Raw genomic sequence first — 27,476 nt, 5'->3', positions numbered from 1 at the left:
TGACTGAATTTTTCTCTTTTTGAGATGGCCTTCTTTATTGAAATGGCCTTCAAAGACAAAAAATTTTTAGCAAGAGATTCTAATAAAATAAATGTAAAGATGCTTATCTTTTCTGAGGCTTCTGTATCTAGGGAATAGGAAGGGAGGGGGAAGGGTAGAGAATAAGCATTTATATAATGTTAACTATGGGCCAAGAACTGTGCTAAGTGCTTTATGAATATTATCTCATTTGAACTGATTTGATATTTAGTAGCAAATTAACTCAATTACCTTCATTATTTAAACTAGAATCTAATTTATCTTAAACAATAGAATAAATCAGAATTTGACAAGTATTTCCCAAACCCAACAAATTTCCTATATTGCTAATGAACTAAATTTTCTTAATTTATATTTCTTTCTCAAGAACTCTTAGGAAATAAGTTTTATTATTTGCTTTGAAAATAGCCCTTAAGAGGTAACTTTTGTTTTCTAAAGAGTAATAGCTTCTCTCGTTTCATCCCACAGGTGGAGGTAATTTGCTAGAAGTGTGTTAATAAATGCTTAACATTTTTGGGGGTTCCTAACAAGGAAGGTTCAGTAATAATCTGCTCCTGAGGAAGTTCAGCTGCAAATTTAGGATGGACAAAGTCTGTAATGACCACTTCAGACAGAGATTCCAACATCCTCTGAGAAAGAACAAACTATCTTAGTTGGGCCATTTTTCTCACTATAATTGTTTCCATTATTTCCATCATTCCTCCCGAGTACCCAGAAAAAGCTAAAAGTGGGTGATTTATAGGAAATGCAGTGTATTCAAAATTGCATTGTTACATTTACCGCATTTGTGGTTGCGGTAATTGACATGGGATATTCCAGCCATTATTATACCCTGTAACTGATCTCTCATCGGTGGTCCCAGAAAAGATTACGTAATTTAAGTCTGTCCTGTTGCAGGTTATGTGGCCTTTAGACTGAATCGAGACCTATTCATTATAACTTTTTTGATGGGGTGGAAGTGGGGCAGGAAAATGATGGTGAGAATTCGAGCTTTTGAACTCTCAGTAAGGAAAACTCCTCCAATGCACTTTGGAAACTATTTTGCAACTTAGTTTTAGAATTGTTGCCTGGGGGTGAGGCAACAAGGTTAAAGGACTCGATCTGGGTCGCACCGAGACCGTGAAGGTCTTTGCTCACTAAGTAGGCTGTTTTTCTCCGACGTCCTTAGTGGGAAAATCAAACGTGACAGCTGTGAGTCGCTGGATTTTAGCTAAGGGAAATAACTCTTCAAGTTTATTATCTATCCTGCCCATGGTACCTAGCAAAGGGATATATGGAAAGGTGTTAAACCATGTACACGGTCAGTGAACATTTTGAAGCGAGCATGCAAAAATATTTTTGGACTGTTACATAACTAAAGATTATTTTAAATGGAAGTATACCAAATTTTCTTCAAAAACTATGAATCCGATGGTGACTCACCAAAAAAATGATTTTTCTGGGAAACCAATTCAACACATTTTTGTGGAAACCAGAAAACACTTTCAAAAAGCAGGATATTTCAACTAAAGGTCAAGAGTTATCTTTGAAGCAGGGTTAGCTTTCCAGGGAAAGGTCTTAACACGCCAGCAAAATAAAAACGTGCTTTGTCTAGGGTCCTTTGTAGCCAGTAAAGGGTTACAAAGGAGATGCCATTTCGGATGATAATAACTATCAGCCAAAGTTTTCTGAAAAGAAGTGGTTTTCCTCTAAGTTGCTCAGACCAGTGCAGGAATTTGCTTCGAGCGGTGCAGACTATATCCATGAGGACCATCTGGAGGGCTTCCAAGAGGGGTAGAAATCGCAAAGATTGCACAACCCATCGCCGCGGGGGGAGGATTTCGCTTCCAAATCCGGCCTCTTTCCCCAAGGAAGGGCGGCCGGGAGAGCGAGCGAGCGGGCGCGGGGACTGCCAGCGTCCAGGACGACCTTCCCAGACCGGCTCCCAGCGCCCGAAAGCAAAGGCAAGCCTCGCGCACCGCCATCCCGGAGCCCGCAGGGTTGGACGCGCGTGGGCACCCCCGGGGCTACCCCCGTCTCTCGCGGAGAACGCCTGCGTGTCGGTGCGCGTCCGGATCGGCGGCTCAGAGCATGGGGCAGCTTCGCTCCGAGTTAGGCTCCCGCGGTCCCGGCCCCGCAGCGTGTCTCCGGTCCTCGCCGCCTCCCTCGCTTGTCCCCTCCCCCCCGCAGTCCCATTGTCTCCCTCGCCTCGCCCCGCCCCGGGGGACACGTGCGCCGGCAGCTTCCCGACCGAGCCGAGGGAGAGCGAACGGGCGGCGGCAGCGGCGCGGGCGGTTGGGGTTCCGCGCTCACGGCCGGTGGGTGTTCTAGGGGAAGGACAGCATTCCGAGGGTGACCCCCGCCCTCTCCCTCCTCCCGCTGCTCCCAGACTCAGAGGAGGGGAATGGTGTGTGCGTGAGTGGGAGACTAGTGGCCGTGGCATGTGTGCCGGAGTGGGGGTGGGGTAGGTAGATGTCTGTCTCCTGACAAAGGAGAACGAGTGGGACACGCCGACCCGGCCCGCCCCGCCCCGCCTAGCCAGGAGGGTGGTGGGGGGGGAAGAGTAGGAGGAGACGGGAGGGGAAGGGGCGGGCCTCTCATTCACTATCTGCCCCCTTCGTGGCCGTTCGAGCGGAAGGGCGGGGTCTTGAGCACCGCCCACCGAGTGGAGGGAGGGGGAGCAGAGGAAGGTGGCTGGGTGCCGGGCGGAGCTCGCGGGCGCGCGACCCGGCGTAGTCGTCGCCGTCTCACGTCAGCGCGGGAGAGAGAAAGAGAGGGTCAGAAAGCCTCTCGGGGAGAAAGGACTAGTGGGAGACAGGGAGGAGAGAAGGCGAAAGGGAGAGTTCGCTTCGTGGAGTCTTGAGAGCTCGGGCGGCAGGATTGATTGGGAAGGGGAGAGGAGAAGTCGACCTGGGGGGGAAGAAAGGTAGAGGAAGGTGCTAGGACTGGCGGGGAGGGGGGGGAGGAGGAAGGCAGGGGTTGTGTGTGAGGGGAAAGCGGACGCGCGAGGCAGGGGGGGGGGGTCACGCGGAGGCGCGCGCGCACCGGGAGCGCGCTCGGAGGCGAGTGGAACTGGATCGGGTTTGCTGCCAGCGGCGTGAGCTTCGGCCGCCATTTTACAACAGCTCCACTCGCGCCGGACACAGGGAGCAGCGAGCACGCGATTCCCGCAACCCGATCCCCTCGGACAGGATTTACCCGCGGCAGCCCAACGGGGAGGTAACGACCACGGGACCCTGCCGGGGTGGGAGGGGGAGCATTGGGCTCCAAGGCGCGGCGACATTGTGGGGGGAGGGAAGGAAGGAGAAGGCGGCGCGGGGAGGGAGAAACCGGCTTTTCTGGAAAATGGATTCCAAGGGGGAGAGGAGCACGTTGGTTGCTGGTGCTGCCTGGGACTAGGCCTCGGTCCTTGGTGCCGCCTCCGCTCCTCTCCCTCGCCCATGTGCTACCGCCGCCCGGGCTTTGTCTGCAGCGCCGGAGGGAGGAGGCGCCCGCCTCGGTGCTAGCGAGTGCCCCGCGCTGACTGCGGGCGGCGGTGGTGCCCGACTCGGTTGCCGTCGTGGCTGGTGCTGTGGGTCTGGTCCGCGCGGAGGGGAGGGGGCGCTGGTCCCCGCCGGCAGACGACAGTTCGGGATCGGGGAGCAGGGCCGCCCGGGGAATTCCCTCATGCCGGCTCCCGCTCCGACGACTCTGCCCGGTTGCGGGAGGGGGTTGCCCCGGAGCTGCAGAGTCATTGCCCGGGTCGAGGGGGTGGAGGAGTCGTATAACGTGCTGTGGGTCACGTATTTGTGGGGCCGGAGCTTTTGCAAGGTTGAGAACGGGACGGGAGATAGTGCCGCCGCCGCCCCGGGGAGAGCCATGTGTCACGGCGGAGATGGTGGTGCTTGGTGGAGGGGGGAGGGGAAAACGTGGGGAGGCGAGAGAGGCCGTGGCCTGGAGTCGGCTCCTGCTGCCGTGGGGGGCTCGGGGGCCACGAGGCTGCTGCTGCCTTGAGGGCTCTCCTGGTTGTTAGCGGTGCTGTTGGAGTCTGGTGTGGCCTTTGCCACTGTGGCCTTGGGCCTCGGTGTGGAGACGTTGGAGGAAGTTGTAGGACATTTGAAGGCGCGGAGCACGTGTTTCTAATGGGTTCCTGGCGGCCGTGGTGGTGGAGCCTCTCTGGTCTGGCTGAGGAGCTGGGGGGATGGGGTACGGGCCTGAGGAGTTGGGGGAGGCAGTTATCTGAGCGCTTTGTTCCTTTTGCTTGTTTTGGATTCAAAAGCGGCAGGCGGGAAAAAGTGTGCAGTTTGGAGCTTGACTCTGGAGGTTGAACACTTATCTCTTGGCTTCTTTATCTTTTGCCACTAATCCACCAGCCTCTTTTACTGAGCGACTGAGCAGTGCAGCTGCAGGTGGCAAGCCTGCCAGTGTTTGTAAAATAACTCTTTTCTAGTTAATGTGTTAGGTGAGTTCAGTCAGGGGTGGTGCTCCGAGTAAAACAGTGATTTTATTTTTCTGCCCTGTAACTTAAGTCAGTTGTCAGGCTCTAGTGTCTTTCACGGTAGGTGCTGTCTGGCTATTGTAATAAGTGATAGAGGACAGACTGGGACTCCAATATTGTCATCTGTGTCCTTTTTGAAGAATGTAGGTTAATTTTGCTTATTGCATTTGAACAGATCTCTGGAAACATGGCTACTGAACATGTTAATGGGAATGGTACTGAAGAGCCCATGGATACTTCTTCTGCAGTTACCCATTCTGAGCATTTCCAGACATTGCTTGATGCTGGTTTACCACAGAAAGTTGCTGAAAAACTAGATGAAATTTACGTTGCAGGTAAGACATAACTTGCAAAATAACATTATGAAATTTGTCTATTGGACTTCTGGAATTAAACTAAAAGAGCAACTTTTTGTGGTTTCCAATTAGTATGGGGACTGCAGTTTTGATTTTGTGATAATTTTCCTGTTTTTGAACTAGAAATTAGGCCAGAGGTTAAATGTTTAAAGAATGGAGGGGAGGGGATAGAGCAGGTAGGCAGGCTGGCTAGGGGTCCAGTTGAGCATGTATAAAACAATAGCATCCGCTGTTAATGGTGGCAGCAGGTGATGTTTTTGGTGGTGTTTTCCACTAGGGTTCTTGTTAAGTAATTTTGAGTAGCTTTAGATTTGCTTACTGTATTTTTCTTTGGTGATTGTATTTGTTATTCACATAGCAATTGGAATTGAGTTGTTTCAATTGGAATCTCTTGCATAGATTGATTTTTAGTTTTTATAAGGCAGGATCAATACTGAAGTAATATTGAGTGATTGAGTCTAGACTTACCCATGAAGCATGCTATTTTAATTAGAGATTGTTATTGGATAAAGTTTTTATTAAAATAATTGAAATTTCTTAAAATATCTTGGGAAAATACACATCATGAGGCAATTCCTAATTAGTGAACATTTTCTCTTCCCTAGGTTTAGTCGCACACAGTGATCTAGATGAAAGAGCTATTGAAGCTTTAAAAGAATTTAATGAAGACGGCGCATTGGCAGTACTTCAACAGTTTAAAGACAGTGATCTCTCACATGTTCAGGTAATGTTCACTAATTTATACCACTGCTACCCTGTGACTGCTTGATAAAATATATGTTTGAATTCTCTTGTGGAATTTTTATATTGAAGCAGAGGAATGTAATAGTTGTTATTAAACTTGACAGGAAGATTTAAAAAAAAATTTTTTTTCCAGAACAAAAGTGCCTTTTTATGTGGAGTCATGAAGACATATAGGCAGAGAGAAAAACAGGGGACCAAAGTGGCCGATTCTAGCAAAGGACCAGATGAGGCAAAAATTAAGGTATGTGCCTTTAAAATTTTTTCCTTTGAAAATGAGTCAGGGAGGCTGATTTGAAAATTGTGAACTTTTTCTGTAAATGAATTAGAGTATGGTTTGAGAAAACTTCCTTAAGCCTTTCTGTGTATGGAATGTTTAAGTTGAATATCAAGAATAAACTTATAAGAAACATTTATGAAATATGCTTTTTATACTCTAATGCTTGGATTGTAAATGAGCACATACCTATTTCCATCCAATGTTTTTTGTACTCTCGTTAAATACTTGAAAATTACCCAACTTGGTAAGAATCTGTAATTTACAAATCATTGCTAGAGTCCAGTTGAGATTTGTCCAGTTGGTTATTTTACACCAAATGATGGAGGGGAACATTACTAACCCCATGGACTTAGGAAAATAGATGCCTGATTAGCATATATTCTCTTCTTGCTGCCCTGATGTCTCATTCAAAGCAGGTGTTTAGGATTTTTCCCCCCATATAGCTTCTTACCAAGGCAGTGTTACATGAAGATATTTGAAACCACATATCCCTGCTGCCCCCAGGTCCATCCACTTCAGTTATAGAGTGATCCATTATGTTGGAAACTAAGAACGGATTTAAAATCTGTTGGATCACAGATTCAAGAATTATTGATAGAAGCTGACAAATGCAAGGGGAAAAGGAATTAGGGCATGGAAGTAAATAAGAGAGGTTAGGTGTACACTTGAGGAATGGATAATAGGATATTGTTGGGCATGGAAGAGGAGTTGATAGTTATCTAGACACCAAAGGAGATTTCTGAAATGCAGTCACATTTGAAGTTTACAAGTTTAAATGCATATGTAGTAAATCTATTTTTAGAAAAATCTTAATATATTTATTTCTTGTATTGGTATGTTTATAAACTATCAAACCATGACTTTCAACTGGATGGCTTAATGTAATTCAAGCTATAAAAATGAATCTTTAAATTTTACAGAAAATTGTGATGTAACTAAACCTGTGTTTTTTTCTAATCAGTTGTACAGGGCTATATCGCCAGAACTTTTTCTTTTAAGTTTCATGCAAAATTACAGTCTTTGCATTTTCTCCTTGGAAAAGGAATGTGTGTGGTTTTATAGTCCATTTAACTTCTCTATAGGAAAAGGAAATGGAGAATATGTTTTGACATAGGACATGGTTAGAGTTAGAGCCCTTTCCCTTGTATCTTTTTTGAAAGCACCAATAAATAATAGTTTGATCAATAGAAGTTGATGTAAATAAAGATTTAATATGTACTAATCAACAGTCTTTATTGGAGGAGAGAAATAAAAGCATCTTTGAATTGCTTGATTTCAGTGATAGTTTTGAATTCATCAGATTTTGAGACCCTGTTTCAGTATTACACATTTTAGGCAAGGCTGAACTTTGGATACAATGAGGAGCATGCACACAAAACAATTGCCCCTTTTTTATGTGTGTCATTTAAAGTTCCATATTATAGTTTTACTCAATATGTAACTTAGATAGTTGCACAGTTATTTGAACATCTTTCACTGTTTTTGATCAAGAGAAATAACATCAAAAACAATCCTCAGCATAAAGAGTAAAGTTAAAGATAAATTTATGGATATAAACCTTGTATGTTCTTGAATTATTTAAACTTTGAAAAATCTAATCATGAACTAAGTATATATTAGAACAAGTATGTTATTTTTTGATTAAATCTCGTGAGTTGATGAGTATGTTTCTGTGTATTAAATTTTCCTAAAATCATTAGATAGTATTATGAGCTTATTTTAAATTGAAGAAAAGATGAATTTTTCATGTCTTATTGAATACTGTTTGCCTGTTAGAGAAGCATTCTAGTATTTAACATTTTTAGGATTGGAAAATTGATAAATCTTAAGTAAATTTAACAGCTTACACTTGTCAAAAGTAACACCTAAAATATATTTCATATATGATGTTTAGACCCAGTAGATAAATATTCTAGAAAGTATGCAAAGTTGCTAGAAAAAGTGTAAAAAAAATTGGGTAAATTTATATTAACTTAAGCTTTTTTGTGCACTGTATTTCTATGCTTTAAAACTTGGACCAATGGTATATTTCTAAATTGTTTGAGATTGCATCTTATGAAAACAGGGCATAGGGGAACTGCCAGTATGATGGGAATATAACTAGTAATCATAATAGTTGTTTGGTAACATGAAGATTAAAGGGGAGAGAGGTAAATTAATCTATCCCTTGCTTCTAGAAGGGTGAAACTGATCCTAAATAGTTGGGTGCTAAGTATATTTTTGGACTTAATTCTAGGCAAAAAAAACCCAAAACAAGCAAAACACCCAGAATCAAAGACCGCTAAGATGGTTCTTTTTGATTCACTATTCTCTCTAAGCAATTTGCTTGATGTACTAATTGAAGTAAATAGAATCAATAGGTAAAACCACCTATTTTAATTGTAAGAGGTTCCAGATCTTTAGTATAAGGTGTATCTTTTGGTGTGATAGAAAGGATGTTTGGGTATGAAATCAGGTTTGAACCCTGCTTGGGCTACTTAATGCCTGTTTGGCAAATCACTTACTCTCTTCTGTTTTCTCATCTGCAAAATGATGGGTTGGATGGACTAGATAGATGATCCCTGAAGATCTCTTCCAGCTTTAAATATGTGATCCTATGAAATAAAGATCAGGTAATTAGGGAAAGATTTATAATGCTGCTTGTAGTGATAGGGATCTAATTAGGGTTGATATTAACATGTAAAAACAGAAAATTTAAGCAAATTTAGCATTAAAAAAATATTAGGTGTGGTTTTGGGGCCAAAAAATATTAATCAAGTTGAATTTTTGAAGGCACTGTTGGAAAGGACAAGCTACACACTTGATGTGACCACTGGACAGAGGAAGTATGGGGGACCTCCTCCAGATTCAGTATATTCAGGACAGCAGCCTTCTGTTGGTACAGAGGTAAGGAAAAATATTTTGTATTTTAAGAGCTGTAGAACTGATATTAATAAAGTATGTTTGTGAACCTTACCTGCATATTTATGTTTATAGATATTTGTGGGAAAGATTCCAAGAGATCTATTTGAAGATGAACTTGTTCCATTATTTGAAAAAGCTGGACCTATTTGGGATCTGCGCTTAATGATGGATCCCTTGACTGGTCTAAATAGAGGATATGCTTTTGTAACTTTCTGTACAAAAGAAGCAGCTCAGGAGGCTGTTAAACTGGTAAGTTTTTTCCTACTTCTTGAGATATTTAACCTTAAAATTTGATTTTAAAAATACTTTTAGCAAATTATGAGATTAATCATAGTTCATGAAACTCTAGTTGATATCCCTTTGTATTTGTTCTGTGTTCATAGACTGTGTGGTATATACTGAGGTCCTGAGTTTTAATTTAGTTTCTAATAAGTTGTAACCTTGAGGATGTTCTTAAACTTCCCAAGACTCAGTTTTTTCATTTATAAAATAAAAGGCGTTTGATTAGATAGCCTATCTCTACGGTCCTTTGAAGCTCTGAAAAAGCAGTGATTATAGCATTTCTTACCTGTATTTGGATAAGAGATATAGGGCAAAATTCCTGAGAGCCTGCACTTGACAACATTTCATTTATAATTTTTAAATTTAGAGCATTGTAAAGGCTGAAGAATAAATTAAGAAATAGCTTCATTAGATGTGGTTCTGAAAAGTACTTAGCCATGGACCCTCACATGATCTTGCCTCTTAACAAATGACTTTTGCTGCTGTGATCCTGTTAAAAAATCTTTAAGCTAATAGTGGCAAATTGATGAAAACACTAGATAATTTAGACTAGGTAAACATGTCTGAAAAGGGTATTACTTATTCCATTAGGGAAATAGATTATTTTCATTTTTGATAACAATTATGATGATTGTTAACTGAACTTAGTTATGACCAATGACCATGGAAAATTAATGTTATCTTTGGCTTTTTAATTGTGTTATTTGCCCTCAGTTTTGGGAGATATTTAAAGAAAACTTTAAAGCACAAACTGACTTATGACCCTTGTCATCATATTTTTCTACCTTATGGTTAGGAGTACCAGCTAATTTTAATATTTACTCAGTAAAATTTAATATAAAAGATAAATCTGCCTTCCCTCCTTCACATTCAAAGACAAATAAAAAGTAATTTTGGATTCTCTGCTGAGCCACTGTTTTCCTTTATTTATGTGTAAGTGTTGAATATTTGAAAATTTTATGACTGTCATAAAATTAAGATACTTCGTGTACACCGCATTTTTAAGCACTGTCTTTATAGAAAGGATTTAGCACTGTGGTATCTTTTTCCCTTTTTAAAAGGATATATTTGCACATTTTTCTACTTTTTTGATGCCCTCTTCCCAAGTCATGCTTCTGCCTTCTGAGGCATTGGATATAGCTCTCTAGTGAGCCTTTCAGTGGCACTCTTGATCTGTCTTTTGCTCTCTGTTAGGTAGTTCAGATAAAATCTTACAATTATTAGAGTTGAAAGAAACCCTAGAGACCATCTCACAGAATCACTCTTAATTAACAGATGAATTGATACTTGCCTTTGTAGCACTAAAAGATTAAGCTTACTGTTAAGAAATTTGATAAATCCGTAAATTAGATAGCTAGTGATTTTTTTACATAAAATTGTTTGGGAGTTTATCTAGAGAGAAATTATCAGATTTTATTGACATTTAGTATGCAAAATGTCTATGGTTACTTAGCTGTGAGTGTTTTAATTACTAGTCTAAAATATTTTGGAGGGATCAGATTAGTCATGCAAACTGATATTTTGGCAGGGTGTTATACACCTTGATACCGGAATATCTTAACTATATTTACAGAAGATTTTCAGAAACAATTAAACTGGCATCATGATTGTGCATTCCAATACAGATACATTCTGAAATGGTCTTTCAGTCTTTAGTAATTTGTTAAACTCTCTGAAACATGAATCACAGTATGTCAGTACATGAGTAAGTGGATTGATTTTTTTTGGTATGTCAGAACATAAGTAGATGTGATTGTGTGAACTTCTTCCATCTATGCATACAGCAACTCATCTGTAGCTTGGAGAGTTGCCTTTAGATTCAGAAGTTTCGTGTTTTACCTATAGTTTAATGCAGCTTGGAAGTGTCAGAAATAGAATTTTTAACCCAGGTTTTCCTGACTCTGAATCCAGGACTGTCTCTCATGCCTTGCTTCCTCTTTTGATGTAATTAGTTTTAAATGCACCTATTGTCAGATTTTACCTGTTTTGTTGAAGATATCCCTTTGGTTAATCTCGAAGACCTAGCCTGGAACATCTTTTTTCTTAAGTCACCTGTTGTTCATTTTGCTTGTTGTATTTATACCTTGTCTGTAAGATTACTTCACAACCCTCAAAACTTGAAGCAGTAGTGGCAGCAGTAGCATCTGGCCTTGGAAAGAGATCGTTACTTCTCCTGGGTGGTTAGCACTGTAGGATAAATGACATAGCATAAGCATAAATGGCAGTATATGCTTAGTCATAGCATAAATGACCATGGGTAGCAATTTGTGCTTAGTAGGGATGGATTCAGAATGGGTTTTACTACTGCTGCTTGGACTATATCCCTGGAGAGCATGTTGCAGCTGTTTTGGTCAGGACCATGGTGAGAGGAGGAATCAGTCTGGCAGAAAGTCTACTTTGCAGCATCAAAGGAAGGGGGCAGACAAGACTCATGGGGAAGGGAGAGTATACTAATCAGGGTGTAGTAGACAAACACTTAAAAAGTCCAATCTGTTTTTCACTGTGTGGCTGAACTATTTAGATTGACTTTGTTTTGTGTACAGTAATTTTCTTAATTATTAAGGGTGATGGATTTAACTACTCATATAAAAATAAGTACATTAACTAAGTTTAGTACTCATAGGCATGTTGTCTTCTAGGCAACTTTCTTTGAGAAACAACTTCACAGTTCTTTTTTTCCCCCTTAGGACTAAAACCATGTTATTTAGTTTTTGTCAATACAGGTTGGATTTGAGGTACATATTCAATTCTGCATATTTGCTGGGAGACTTATCTACTCTCTTTGGTTATTGATATGGTAGTTATCTTGTGATGGGAGAAAAATAAGAAAAGAGCAGATTGTATTTATAAATTTATGTATTTTCAAGTGTTTTTAGGAAAAATTCTCTTCAAGAAATGTAATGGGTGATTTATATATTGGTTCGTGTATATAATAAACCCATTTTTCTGTTTATATATAGGGCTGTAAGTATAGAGGGAATTTTTATTACTAGCAGATGTTATTCTGCAGATGTTTTAGTAAGACCTGGAGAAAATAAAAGTGTGATGATAAAGAAGGGTTGACTTGGATGCTCTAAGACTTGGGTGTTTGTTTTTTTTTTAATATAGGATATCACTCAAATGTCTTATTTTCTGGTAGTAGCCTTTCAGTATTCAAGGCATTCTGGAGTTGTAGAGGATCAAGTAGGCGCCTGCCTTCATGGAGAACACAATCCAATTAGCAAGTTGTAAACATGAAAGCTTGATAATAGTTTAGTGCAGCAGGGTAAGAGCTATCATCAGACAGTACCCATTTAACTGTGAAATGATAGGCAGATGCTGTAGGAGCTCATAGGAAAGAAATTATTCTGGTCACTCTGGTTGTAACTCTTGAAAATATTTTTATTAAGTAGAGAGGAAAAAGTCTTACATAAACAACTTGTGGGGCCAAGAATGACATGGATTAAATCTTACAGTGATTTCAACAAGGAGATCCATAAGGTCTGGCCAATGTCCAACATGTTAAGATGTATTTAACATAAAATTCTAAAATAGTCATTTCCATGGATATTGTTGATAGGTAACTTGAACTATAAAGTTGAAGAATAGCTCATACCATTCAATGAATTTGTATTTACTGAGTGCCTTCTATATGCAAAGGCAAAGTCCAGAACATGAAGTAAAAGACCCTACTTGGTTCCTACCCATAGGAAATTTTATCTAGATGTAATTATAAATCATTTATATAGCTTGTTAAAAAAAAACAAAACAAGATACTGCTTCACAATATGTGAAATTGGTAGGCTCTGGGAAGTTAAATGACTGGACTATGGTTATGTAGCCAGTAAATGTCTGAAGTGAGGTTGAAACCCAGACCTCCTGAAGACGGTTTCTTAATATTTCCTTCTTAGTTAAAGAAGAAAGATGCTAACACAGGAAAAAGTAACCATTGGTGCAAGAAATTATGCCTCATGAATGATTATAGAATCATAGAACAAAAATTTGAAAGAGGGTACTCAGAGGCCATGTAGTTCAAATCCATCTTTTACAGATGAATAAATTGAGGTCCAATGAGGTACAGTTAACTTTAACCCCATCACAGAGTTGACAGGTGTAATCTGAACCCAGATCCTTTGACATAAGAGTCAGCTCATTTTTCTACATTGCCACCAAGTCAAGATAAAAAATCTAGAGCTGAAGGAATATCAGAGGCCCCTAGTCAAACCCTCTTTTATAGTGATTAGTACTACTCACCTCTCTGTCACAGTGGATCTAAGAGTTCATGTAAACCATTTGGAAGATTTCTGATAAGTAGGATCGTTTCCTAATTGTACTCCTCCCATTGCTGTGTGCTAATTTATCACGTACTTTTTTGTAACAGCTACAACATACACTCTGAATTCTGTTAAGTAAATGCTGAAGGAGCTGAAAGAACAGAAAGATCACATTAAGCTATGGTAGTTAGGGACCATTTCGTCTGAGCAGTGTAATTTTAACCTGCTAATTATTTTGGAGAACCTTGAATTTCAAACTGAGGAGTTTGAACTTTGGAGAATAGAGAGTTGTAAAAAATACTTATGAGGCATAAATGTCATGAAAATATGTAGTTTTATAAAGTGTATTTTGACTGTTGTATTCAGGAAGTAATTGAGTGGGAAGAGACTGTTGGCCAATAATAGCTTTTAGGAGGTATTGCAAGAGAAAGGATCCAGAAGAGGGTGGTAACAGTGGCTCTGAAAAGGGACAGCGTTGGAAGATAGTACCAAAGAATATGCTGGAATTGATACATTGGATATGAGGAATGAAGAAGCAAAAAAAAGGAACATTTTGAGGTTAGGTGACATTTGGGGGAACAGAACTACTGCAGCTATGCCCAAAGTGGGGTTTTGTCCATTTTTGTCCTTGTTCATGTTAGGGAGGGAATGGAGAGGGTGGTTCTGTGAGTTCTGTGCTTTGAGGGGTACTTTTTTACAAATTTAGTTCAAGTTACAATATTTCCATCTTCTGCAGCAGATCCTTAACTGTTGTATCCAATTTTTATGATTTTTCAAAATTTTTCATCAGTTTATTCTACATTGCTAGGCAGAGGATGGATTCTGAACCAGTTATTAATATTGTGCTTATTGCTTTATGCTACACTCAGGCTAATGCACTAACTTTTATGACTATCATATGGAATTCTATTGATTTCAGATAAAGGATGGGTAAAATCTGTGTTATCTATAGTAAATAGGAAAATAAGGTTCAATCATTGTACATTTTCCTTTCGTTGAGTTCGTATATTTTAAGTATTCTACCTAAAAACTTGTTTAACTTTGGTACTTATCTGTCTTATCTGCATTAGAGTAGGAATTTTGCTATTTGTAAGATTATCCATTGTTTCTGGTTATTTATGTTCATTTTACCAAAAGGCTGAGAAGGAAGTAAATGGGTTAGTACTACGCATCACTTGCAGATAGAAAATTTGTTGAGATTTTTCTTAAATCCAAAAGCTTCGATGACTTGATTATGATTTTATTAATATGAAACCCTAATATGTCCTGGATAATGTTTCCTCTCCAATATTTTCATAGCAGAGCCCCATTGATCCCACATGGGTTTAATCATAATCTTTTGTGACAGTGGTATGAGGATCACTAAATGAGAGTCAGGATATCCAAAATTGTCCACAAAGTCTTGGACTTTGTGACTTTGGGCAAGTGTCTTTAGGCAACAGTTTTCTCACTGTGAAATGAGAAGTTTGGAATAAGTGACCATGATCTCTCAAGTCCCTGTCAACTGTAGAATTTTATGGTCTATGACCTAAATAAGTAGTATGGAATTTACTATCTTTGCCTTATTTGCTGTGAAATCATAGAGCCAATGGGGACCTTAAGTACTGTCACATTCTTTAGCACTGTGCAAGTCTAGTACATAAAGAAAACCCTAGAATGCAGTTGGCTTCTTACAGATTTTACATGAATACATATAAAAATAGACTTGGGGGCACACAGAGAGTCAACTAAGCCAAGTCAGGGCAAGATACCGTTTTAAGCATTGCATAGGTCATGAATTTATGCTTAAAAATTAGAAATGGATTTAAAATCTGAGCAAAGGAAGCCTATAAATGTGAAGTAGTACGGAATTTTTATTAGCATCAGAGTTTTTACTAGCATTACATCAATAAGCTGCTTTAATGAGTTTGAAAGAAAGAAACATAGAAGGACTTGCTGGTCCTTAGTTTCTTTAGCTTTACCTGAACTCAGGTAATAGTATTTTGGGAAGAGCTTTCTACAGTGAGGAACCAGTATGCAAAATGATTATTAGTACTGCTCCTGATACAAAGAGAATATTTTACCCTAGTTCTTCCATGTCTAGATATGTAATCTATAAGATTTCTCCCTTCTGTTCTATATGTTCTGGACCCTTAATTTATAGGTGTTAGCAATACAGCATAGAATACTGGAATTACTTCTCAGTGACATTTAAAGGGCCATCTATGTGGTATAATAGAACACCAGGTTTGGAGTCAGGAAACCTCATTTTTCTGAGTTCATATCTGGCCTGGCCTCAAATACTTAATAGCTTTGGGACTCTGGACAAGTCACTTAATCCTATTTACCTCAGTTTCCTCATCTGTAAAATGAGCTGGAGAAGGAAATGTCAAACCACTTTAATTTCTTTGCCACGAAAACCCCAAAAGGTAGTTACGAAGAATCTGATACAATGAAATGGCTCAACAACAATGACCTTTAGTCTGTCTTTCTGTGTCTGTCTGTAGACTGTGGAGCTTGAACTGTATATCTTGAGTTGCCTGGTATAGATGGAGCATTATATGATAGCTACTTTCTCTTTTTTCCCATCACTTAAACCCCTGTCTTTAGAATTGAAGAAAGTATGAAATTCTGTTAGAGGATGGCAATATATTTATGTTAGACATGGTATTTTGAAGTATAGGGAGAAAGAAACAATTAGAACTAATTAGTTTGCTGCATCATTTTTTGGGTACAGGTTGGGAGAAGTAATTCATCTCATCCTTCTACTTCTGTTTCCCACCCATTATTGGTGTTACTGATCTAGGAACTAACATTGCTGAATAATAGAAACTAGTAAACTGGTTATATTGAATGATAATAGATCTAGTGGCAGGAGTTGGTGGGGAGGCTAGAGAGGTAGTGGTTGCTAAATCCATTTTTATACATTGAAATAGACTGTTATAAGCAAATTTTGTATCTAATTTATTAGTTTTACAAGACAGTTGCACTGCTTACCATAATGAATTCGTATAACTTGTGAATTGCTTTGTGTATATTCTATAGGTAGGTAAAATTTCATAGCTATTTTAGTAATAAGCTTGAGGCCAGAGTCCTAGTTGTAACTTTACATAGGTCCATATGTGTGGGGTATTTATTACTTTATTTGCATATTGTAATTGATGAGACTGTTGTATAGATAGAAAATCTAGTGAATTGTGTAGAATCTGTGATAAAGATTTAGTGTTAGATAAATGGTCTAAAGATGCATAACTCTTGAGTTAATGTAAAATGTTTATTTGCTTCCAGTATAATAATCATGAAATTCGCTCTGGAAAACACATTGGCGTTTGCATCTCAGTTGCAAATAATAGACTTTTTGTTGGGTCTATTCCCAAGAGTAAAACAAAGGAGCAGATTCTTGAAGAATTTAGCAAAGTAACAGGTAAGTTGAACATAGCCTGTTGTATTATTGGAAGTTGGTTTTTTGAGTAAGGATAAATTTTATGATTTTTAGACATTTAAGTGATTTTGTAAAAATTACACTTGTTCTACGTGTTCAGTTCTGTTTTCTGTTAACTATCAGTGTTATTTAAAATAAGAATCCAACTATAAAAAGAGAATCTCAGATTGTGGGATCAACAAAAACTAATTCCTTTAAATCAAAATTACTAGCTGACAGTCTGTCTTAGAATTTTTGTCAAATGGGAATAACTTACATTTGGTTTTTACGTTGTGCTTTATCTTTGGAGAACATGATTTCAAAGAAACAGCTGTCAAGTTTGTCTAATTCAAATAACTTGTGAATAAGTTGAAATACATGGCAAATTCTATTACAGCAAACTCCCAAATAAACAATCCTAAATTTACTTTCAAGTAAGCCTATCTTTGACTTGGGAGGTAATTTCTATTGTCTGTTTTTAATATTTTAATTGTGGTATTTCTATTTGGATTTATCTTGTGTTGCCGTAATCTTAAGACAGTTGTGTAAATCCTAATTGAACTCAACAACATGCCTAATAAAAACACCATTGCATTTCAGTTTGTTTTTCTTGATGATTTGGGGAGAATTCTTAATTTGTTTAGATAAATTCACTGGACACATGCCCCACCGTTCCTATTCATTTTTGAAAATCAATGTAAGACTGGACTAAATCAAGTTACCACATTTTTTTGTTTTGTTTTAATATTTAATTACATCCTAGGTAAAAAAAATTTTTTAGTTTTTTTCTTTTCATTTTATTTATTCAGTTTGTTAAACAGGGTGGTTGTTTAATTTCAGAGGGCCTTACAGATGTCATTTTGTACCACCAACCGGATGATAAGAAAAAGAACAGAGGTTTTTGTTTCCTTGAGTATGAAGATCACAAAACTGCTGCTCAGGCCAGGCGTAGGTTAATGAGTGGCAAAGTGAAAGTCTGGGGAAATGTGGGTACAGTCGAATGGGCTGACCCTATAGAAGATCCAGATCCTGAAGTCATGGCGAAGGTAATGATTGAGAAAATATTGACTGTGTTCAGTAATGTTTTAAAGTGCAATAAAATCTCATTTTTAAAGAAATCTTACTCAAATGGGAAGCTTGTCTTATGAAAAGAAACGATGTAATGATTCTAACAATTCTAAGAGAATTTGGAGGACCTTTGGCAGCTAGATGGACCCTGGGAAAAGGAAGAAGGTATCCCACCTTAGATACTTAACTTGTTTTCTATGATGATAGCCACCCTGTATCTCAGTTTCCTCTTCTATAAAAAGGGGCTAATAATAGCACCTACTTTGCAGGGTTGTGGGGAGGATAAAATGAGGTATTTGTAAACCCTTCTTGCAAACCTTAAGTGGTATAAAGGCTCTCTGTTATTATTTTACACGTTTACATTTATCAAGGGATAAAAGAAAATTGAAATGTTTTTCTTGATAAAATTCTTTGTGTAAAAGATTATTTTTTTGAGTAGAGGAGCGGCTTGGCCTGTGAGAGTCAGAGGAAGATGCTTTTAACTGAAAGGCACTGACTGCACTTATGTTTTTACCAAGTCAGCTCACACAAGTATAAAGTATACACAAAGTATTATATAATTACTTGTAGACCTCAAAATTTCTTTGTAAAAATTTGTTTCTTTACAGGGAAACTGAGGACTTTGTTTATAATAAAAATAATTATTTTCCTAAATCTGAACTTGTATATTATAGGAAGTGATTATTAAGAAAAAGCTACAGTACGAGCACATACTAATAATGGGACCACAAATATAATATACATGGAAGGTTTGAAGCCTTAGGAGTTTTTGATATACATTTAGCCCATATGGTAGAGGATTTTGCAGTGTGAAATTGTGCTAGCAGCAGGATCTGCTGAATCTTGGCATGTGTGTGATGATGGCACCAAACTCAATTGTTTGTTAGACTAAAGTCCCATGCCTAAAAATAGTGAGTGCTTGTTCTGGCCCCAGCTGAGCTGTGGCAGTTGAACAAGATTTAGCTATTATTAGTTATACTGCTTCAGAAATCAGTTGAGACTTGCTATAAGAGCAAACACCTCTCAAGAGTCAACATTAATGCTAGTAGTACAAGTTTCAGTTTGAACACTAGAGAAATTTCCTTTATTAATAGTGTGGAGAAGACTTACATCTAGTCCACCCTTGAACTCAGTTCTGATGAATCAGAGGCATGTTGCTAGGAATGTGATAGGTTTTGATAACCCTGTTTTGAGGTGGTTGTCAGAATTAGAGCTGATAGAGAATTTAGGAATCATCTAGTTTAATCCCTTCGTTTTTACAGATGAGAAAACAGGCCCAGGAAAGTTGTGAATTTTGCCGAAGTTCACACCCATAGTGAATTTTACAGACTGCATCTATACCTAGATTCTCTGATTTGAGAAAACAGTACTTTTTTCATTATCCCCTTTTTGCTTCCCAGTCTTAAGTTTTCTTCATTGTGTTGGTAGTCAGTTAAAGAAGGTAAAGATTAGGAAATATTTTAATTGTTTGAATGTTAAATAGCATATTCAACTAAACAAATTTTTCCATGGAAAACTTCTCATATTTTGTGAATAGTTTCCATTAATCAGCATACTCGTAACTTTTAAGCCTTAACTCTGATTATGAAATCAACATTTCCAAATTTCATTTTGACCTTCACTGAAGATACTAAAAAGCTGTAATGGTATCCTTTGTAGTAATATCATTTCCTAATGATGCTTTATTCCCAAATAAGAATACCATATTTTGACAATATAATAAAAGCAATTGAACAAATCAGACAGCGTATGTGTACATCTCATTATACCCTTATCATCTGTCACCTCTCTACTGAGGGGAAAAGTGATATGCTTCATTGTCAGAACATCGTAAGCATGATCAGCCAGTGCATTGATAAAATTTGGGATGTCTTTAATTGGTATTTTCCTTTTAAATTATCATGTGTAAATGGGTTGGGATTCTCTTCTCTCTGCATCTGATTGTACAAGTCATCTCAAGTTTTCTTTGTACATGAAGGAGCTGGGGAACTTTAGAAAACTCTTAAGTGAATTTAATTTGCCTGGCAATCACAAACAGTTAAACTACCAAAGCAACATGATCCATAAGTGTTATGTATGACCCAGTAACATTCCATTGAATTAACAGAACATTTTCCCAGCTTATTTAGTGGTCACTCACATTTTCTACCACAAAAATGCTTCTGTAAGTATTTTTGTAGTTCTTTTACTATTTGGTGATAGTGATAACACTAGACCAAAGGGTTTATAGTTTAATGAGTTTTCTACTGTAATGCTGTATCAGAAGATCCTAGTGCACATTTTGAGGTCAGTAAGAAAGATGCCAATGTTTTTTCTAGAAAGCTAACTTGTACCCCCTATTTTATTGGTTATCAGAGTTGGAGTGTTATTTAATTATTCAGAGTATACCTTCATTCTCATACATTCTTATAAGGGAATATGTGATAGAAACATCTTATACTTCAAAAATTTTGGAAATATAGCACTTTGAAAAGCTTTTTTGTTTTTTCCCCTAATTTCAGGTGAAAGTGCTATTTGTACGCAACCTTGCCAATACTGTAACAGAAGAAATTTTAGAAAAAGCATTTAGTCAATTTGGGAAACTGGAACGAGTGAAGAAACTAAAGGACTATGCATTCATTCATTTTGATGAGAGAGATGGCGCTGTAAAGGTAATAAGTGGGAATTGATAGTGAATAATTAAATAATCTTGAGTAATTAAATGATCTCATCTAAAATTATGAATTACCTAACCAAAATTTAGAGACTTTAGAGATTGTTGATGAAACTAAAAACTAGAGGGGTGAAATAGCTTGACTAAGATTATTAGACTAGGATTGGGCCTAGATGACCAGTTCTCAATCCAGTAAAGTAAAATTTTATGACTTTATAAAAAACCAGGTTTACTGATTCCAAGTTAAGATTTCTTGTTTTAGACTATCTCCAAAGGGATATCACTACCTCTGAAGTTTTATAATAAATTGTATTGAATTGAAACTTAGTTATCACTGATCCAACGTCTGATATTTTTAGGCAATGGAAGAAATGAATGGCAAAGACTTAGAAGGAGAAAATATTGAAATTGTTTTTGCTAAACCACCAGATCAAAAAAGGAAAGAACGCAAAGCTCAGAGGCAAGCAGCTAAAAATCAAATGTAAGTATAAGTACATATAAATTTTGTTGAGCATGATTGGGAAATTTTCAGTAGATTTTATTGTCCAAACAAGTTTGCATTTTTTATTGTATGATGTACCCTTTAAAAATTTCTCTAATGAAGCTTATATTATCTGAACTTGTTGCATGCCCAACAGTCATTTTAAGAGTTAGTGGAAGTTAGTCACATCTTTCTTTCAAATGAAGACAAACTTTTAATTGTAATCACTTTGCAACTTGAATTTATGTAGAACATGATTCAGTTTCCAGATGTTTGTCTCGTGTTACTCACTACTTAACATTTCAGTAGTACAGGCATCATTTTAACAGAGTTATAGTTAGAGGATAACAACTTTGCCATGGAGATTAAGGGCCACCAGAAATCTTTAGAAAAATTGCTTGTCAGCTAGGCCATAGTTGTAAATAAGTATCTTTATGTATAAGTCCACCTAGGCTTTTTTCAGTTAACCATTAATCATTTTTTAAGCATCTGTTATGTGCCAGGCACTGCGTGCTAAGTGCTAGAGATACAAATAGTCAAAAGACAAGTTCTTTCCCTGGAGATGCTTACAATCTTTTGTTATACTAATGAGAATTTTTTCTCCTTGAAAATAGATTATTTCTTTCTTTGTAAGTATATCCTCATTGATTAGCAAATTATGGTTTATTAAGTCAAAATTTTTATAAATGAACAACTGACATTTTTAGTGCTATTAATTTGCCAAAGCACTTTGTTTTCTCATTTGATCTAAGAAATGCTTAGTAAAATGTTCAGATGTTTTAAGTAAAAAGGTTTATTTTATAGATGAGTAAACTGAACCTGGAAGAGGTTAAGTGGCTTGCTAATGTTTGATAAAGTAGTTGTCAAGAGGCAGGATCTGAACCCATTTCCTCTGACTTCAAATATAGCAAATTTTGCAATATCATGATCAGTCTGTGAAATTAAATTCATAGCTGTTGTTTCAACTATGAAGTATAACATGCATAATCAGCGTAATGTTATGCCCCTGCAGTTCTGCCGTGTTTAAAGATTATTGTCATTAAAGTATATATTGTACTATACACTTTTAAAATAATATTTAGAAATGTTTAAAATGGGAATAACAATTACATTAAGAAGAAGTAATACGTATCCTGTTTTGTATATAATGTTAGCACTATTGTGTGTGTTAGAATATAAACTTAAGCAATTGTCGAACTTAACGTATGTAATGGCTTAAAGGATAAGGACTTGGTGTTTAGGCTTTTGTATCTTATCTTTTTTTTTTTCCAAGCTCAGGTATTTCAGAGGTATACCTGAAAGTTCTTGATATTTGTAGCCAATTAAATTAGGTAATTTATTAGATAAAAACAATCATATAAATTAGGAATTAGGACCTAAAAATTTTGGACTTGTTCAAAAATAAGTAAGAATTTAATGCTTTGGATACCTACTCTTGTCAAGTTCATTCTCATTTTGTACATTAAACCTGTTTGAGAAATCTTAAGGGATTTTTTTTTTGTAAAAGTGGATAATTAGCCTCTTAATTTCATTTACTTGTTTTTTCTTGATTAGATTTGAGGTAATGTACATTTATGTTTTGTTAAGCAGAAATCTGTTAGGAGGCTAGGTCATGATAAGAAGTTAAACATGACTAAAATGTCAACCCAGTAACATAGCTTCTTCTGTTTATTTTCTTGCATGAGAATGATTTCAGGCACTTGAATAGATCACATTTTTTGTCATTGTCTTTTCTGTACACATATACGTACATACATACGTGTGTGTGTGTATATATATATATTTAGGAAGAGTTTCGGGAGAATTATTTAGGATTTTATAACCAGTTTATCATATCACTAACATGTATGGGGTAGACTTGATTGTCCAAAATTATGACTGTTAATAATTTTTGAGTCTTCCATCAGGTTAATGGATGAGACATTCATTTTTTGTCCCATAATCCCTTTAAAATTTCTAGCAAGGAACACTGAAAAGTCTCATGACTTAACAAGTAACAGAAAAACAAATACTTGGCAGCTGTTGGAAGGTTGGGGAAAGAGGTGTGGGGAAATAGAGGGTATAGTTCATAATCCAAATCACTCAGTAGCTGAAAGGTGGTAATTTAAATCATTCTAATTAAAGTGTTCAAGTTGGAGAAGCACTGAGAGAAATATACATTTATGTAAGTCAAATGTTAAGTAGAATGGAGATTGACTTGTATAATCCTGAATATTAGTAGTTATGATTTTGTATTTTTCCTGAAAATAGCTGTAATGGATTTATAATCCAAATTAAGTTAGAAAGCAAGACAATGAAAAATGAAAATGTGAAAGATAATTGTGTTTTTTTTATGTTAAAGTTTCGGGCTGACTGACGCATAATGTAGCAGTGGGCTTTAAAGGCAGGAGAACTGGGTTCTAAACCTGACTCTAATGTTTACTGATGGTATGATGCTGAGCCAAGTCAACCTCTGAACCTGTTTCCTTATCTGTAAAATTGGAATAATATAGGTACTTTGTGGACATTTGAAGTGCTAACATGTGAGATATATTATTTGCAGTAATCATTTTGTTGTATTTTTGCTTGTAATATATTAAATGTAGACCTGCTTAAGACAGTTGCTTTTTTTTTTTATTGCTTCCTTACTCTTTGGCCTGATCAGATTTGAGCAGTGGGTTTGATGTATCTGGTGGTGCTTACCCTCCTTTCACTCTACATAGTCTCTCTGTCTACCTGGATCCATGATAAATTTACAGGGGATCCTAAGTTATTGGTGGTTGGTGAGAAGGTGTAAAACAATGTCAGATTAATCTTGTAATGATAGCTATGAAATGTTGAATTAAAAATTGTCTCAAAATGAAGAAACTTCTTTGCTGTCAGTCTTTTATGTCCCAGTTTAGTTTTCCTAAAACATCACTTTCACACCACTCCTTTTCTAGAAACTTTTAAAGGATCAATTTCATATTCCTTAGCCTGGAATTCAAGGCTCTCCACAATCAGATCCCAACCTTACTATTTTCAGTCTTGTTTCCTACAACTCGAATAGCTTCTTTGTCAGTCAAACAAATCCTCTTATGGTTCTTCAACATTCTTTTCCAGCCTTTGCTTGACATATTCTAGCTGCTTATAATGCCCTCCTTTCTATTTAAATCTAAAGCATTGTTCCTTCGTCTGACACCTTCTGGGGCACCCTCTACCCCAGCAAGATCTCACCTTCATCTAGACTCAATTTACTTATTGTGGACATACTGCCATTTTGTTGAACGCTTCATATAGGGAAATAATCTGTTGTAGTAGAAATGCAAAACTATGCCCAGTCAGGATGAGTTGAGTGCACTTAAACATCTAGAAAAAAAACTTGGTGTAGGATGAGAGAAATAATAGTTATTGGTATTTAAAGGACTATGAAAAAGGGATTAGATTTGTTTTTTTAGGCCCCAGAGGGCAAACCCTGAGAACAAGTGAGTAGAGGTTAGAAGACCAGTTTAAATTCCGTGTAAGGAAAACTTAACAATTAAAGCAGTCAGACATGTTATAGAGGGGATTTTTTAATTAAAGTATAGATTGGGCCAGGTAGCCTTTCATGTCTCTTCAGATTCTGAGACTATAAGATTCTATGATTCTGTCCAGAAATGGAATTGCTATGTTGGGTAGTGAGTTCTCTGTTATTAGAAGTCTTCAAGAATAGCACAGATGCCTACTTGTATATCCTTCCTTAGATATGGGTTGGATAAAGTTACTTTTTAAAATTTCTTCCAGCTCTGGGATATTCCAATTGTTATGTAACTCATTAGTGTTAATTACACTCCTAATTGTTTTATACAATGTTATTCTTTGAAAAAGACAAAATAAATATCAGTCATTAATCTATAGTGTATATGAACTGGGATCAAGGAGGCAGTAGTGGTGACTTTACATTATCAAAATTAATTGGAGAATGGGAATGGGTAAGGTAAGAAGTAACTTTTTTAAGAAGCTCATTTAGTATTTAATTTATATTTAAGAATAATTCCACAAGCAGCCAAAGTTATTTTGTTGTAGTGAAATTTTAGTATTGGTACATAGTTAAAAATCTTTTTACTAGAAAAAAGATTCTCCTAAGGCAAGATAAAAGGCCTGAAGGTAATGAATTAGCCACTGGGGGTGGGGAAGCCTATTAAATTATGCAGGAAAAAATGCATGTCTAATAATTGTAAACAATTTCCACCCCTATCATCCACAAAAAAAACAAGAGCCTCACTCCCCCGAAGCCAAATCCTAAACCCAAAAAATCCATAGTATTTCACTGCATTGGGCTTCTGGGGCTTTTTGTTCTGGTGGTTGATTTAGGAACCTATTTGTGATGTATTTGAGTTGGGGGAAGGGGAAATGTAATTACTGATTGACTACAGAAATCAGAGCTGTGAGCATAAGTTATCACACAGTTCACCTTTGCTTTCTTTGCCTGTAGTTCAGGCAGTACACTATGTTTTTGGCAGTTAACAGATTATCTGGGGGCCTGATACAGCACTTACTACCTAAGATACAAAACCATTCGTTAGTGGTTTTTGGTGTGTTGGTATAATGCATTTTCCTGTTTTTTTAAACTTCTTTATCCTGTACTAACTTTAGTTTCTTTTTTATATCATGGTTATAGATTACAAAAGATTGTAGATGTTCTGTTACTAGTAAGAAAAGGCAACAATATAATTAACCAGGAAGACTAGAGAAGTAGCATTCAATAGATTTTTAATATTCTAATCCTTGTAGTTCTCCATATTTAGTCCTAAAAACAATTGATTAAGGGTGTAGAGTTCATGAAGTTGATTGCGAAGCAAATAATTGGGAAAACTGTTTCTGGCAGTATTAGAAATTCAATTACTCCTGACAGGGGAATCAGGAAAGAATGAAATTCTTTTGCTTATGATGATGATTGTATTTACACCTTCCTGCAGATAATTCACTAAATGTTAGTAATGATTTCTAGTGACTCAGAACTTTTGAGAGCTGGGAGAAACTATATTTATTTAGTCTAATCTCCTTTAGCAATGGGAAAACATAGTGAATCTCAAAGGTTTCGAGTATGGTGAGTGGCATACCATCAGACAAAGCCTAAGAAGTGGGTGTTTTTCTCTTTTTTTAAACACTTTTCCTTCAGGGGGTTCCTTAAGGTTTAAGAAATGATGCCATTAAGTAGCATGAAATTTAGGTGCTTAGGTTAGGAAGCTTGCAAGGCGAATCACACCAAAACGGTATTTATCTTAGTATATTTTTTACTGTTCATTAAGTATTAGATAATGAGGCAGTATAGCATGGTAAATTGAAAGTCAATCTTTTGGAGGAATCTTTCACGAGACTTACTGATTCACTGATTATGATCCTGGGTTAGTCACTTGTCCTCTCATTACCCCAGCAAATTTTTAGGTTTTAAATTGCAGAACTTGCTAAAATCTGCATAGGTAGACATTTTAAATAAGTCAAAGGCCAGAAAAGAAAGCTCTAAAAGGAAAAGGAGGAAGAGAAATTTTAAGTAACTTGCCCATGTTCACACAGATGAAGGATAGAATAGCTAGTTTCAAACCAGGTGCTTTGCTTTTTTCCACTATACCGAGAATTTATTAAATTTCTACTAGTCCTGTTTAAACATTTCTATAAGACAAAAACATTTCCCAGTTTTGCAGTGTGGCACAGTCTAGTCTCATTTCCTTGTTTATTTGGCACTGAATTAGAAGGGTTTTGTTACATCAATCACAGCAGAGTCCTGCGGTTTTAGTTATAAGAGGTAGCATAACTAGACTAATAGACGACCTGGGTTTAATAAATGGGCCATCTTTGCCACCAAGAACTGTGTAACTTTTGGGCGAGTCATTAACTATGAGCTGCAATTTTCTCATCTTCAAAATAGGCAAAATGTCTAAAATTGCTTATTTTTCTGGATGAAGAGGATCAGATTAGGCAACTGAGCTTTTATGCATCTAAATTGTTGATACTACAAAGGTTAGGGGACCTATTTCACTTATTGCCTGGAAAAACCAAAGCTTCAGTGACACTCCCCCCGCCCCGTATTTTGCCTTGTATATGTCTACCATGAATTGAGTATTTTGTTTGTTGTAAAGAGTTGGTCCTAACTCTTGGTAAATATCTATTTGTATATATTGTTTGTAGCACAACATTAAATTACTTTGCACTTAACCTTACTTAAAGGTATGTATAGGGACCTTCCCGCTTTCAAGACTAATGAGAATAGTGTTAGGATTGTGCCACGTATACTATTTGAAAAGTACCTGATTTTTTTCCCCTCACTTTTATTAAGGATATACAAAAAAGAATTTATTGGATGTTTATGTGCCAAACATTGATTGTGCTAAGCACTGGGGATACAAATAGAAAAGTCAAGCAATGTGTTTTCTGAAAGAGACTTTATTTGTTCCATCTGCGGGATGGAAGACCCAAGGTTTTGACAAGTCCTAAGTTACCATAAGGGTTGTAGTTGGATAACTCTTTGTTCATCCAAAATGTTTCTACATTGTGGAATGGCAGCTTGTCATAGAGGGGTGAGCAATAAGTTAAAATTATGCTTCACATACTTAACTTTGTATGAC

At 37.1% G+C, this 27,476-nt stretch overlaps 1 protein-coding gene across 13 annotated transcripts in view; it reads left to right on the top strand.

The window, feature by feature from the left end:
* The first annotated feature begins 1,743 nt into the window (after window positions 1-1,743).
* SYNCRIP (synaptotagmin binding cytoplasmic RNA interacting protein) overlaps window positions 1,744-27,476 on the top strand; it is a 31,076-nt gene continuing 5,343 nt past the window's right edge. For 6 of the 13 annotated variants that reach the window (XM_072642749.1, XM_072642747.1, XM_072642751.1 and 3 more), the window contains exons 1-10: window positions 1,744-1,982; window positions 4,671-4,830; window positions 5,457-5,575; window positions 5,729-5,836; window positions 8,645-8,758; window positions 8,849-9,025; window positions 16,579-16,714; window positions 17,552-17,757; window positions 20,281-20,430; window positions 20,792-20,913. In XM_072642749.1, the coding sequence (XP_072498850.1) occupies window positions 1,782-1,982; window positions 4,671-4,830; window positions 5,457-5,575; window positions 5,729-5,836; window positions 8,645-8,758; window positions 8,849-9,025; window positions 16,579-16,714; window positions 17,552-17,757; window positions 20,281-20,430; window positions 20,792-20,913 (1,493 nt within the window). In that variant the 5' untranslated portion in view covers window positions 1,744-1,781. Of the gene's footprint in view, window positions 1,983-2,167; window positions 2,337-2,747; window positions 3,238-4,670; window positions 4,831-5,456; window positions 5,576-5,728; window positions 5,837-8,644; window positions 8,759-8,848; window positions 9,026-16,578; window positions 16,715-17,551; window positions 17,758-20,280; window positions 20,431-20,791; window positions 20,914-27,476 lie in introns of those variants that run through there. The other 7 variants (XM_072642755.1, XM_072642754.1, XM_072642757.1 and 4 more) reach the window with 3 other exon arrangements.

Source organism: Notamacropus eugenii, chromosome 2 (assembly GCF_028372415.1).
Source record: "Notamacropus eugenii isolate mMacEug1 chromosome 2, mMacEug1.pri_v2, whole genome shotgun sequence".
In the NCBI taxonomy this organism is placed as follows: Eukaryota; Metazoa; Chordata; class Mammalia; order Diprotodontia; family Macropodidae; genus Notamacropus; species Notamacropus eugenii.
The sequence above is the reverse complement of the archived record's forward strand: the minus strand, read 5'-3'. Positions and strand labels throughout refer to the sequence as shown.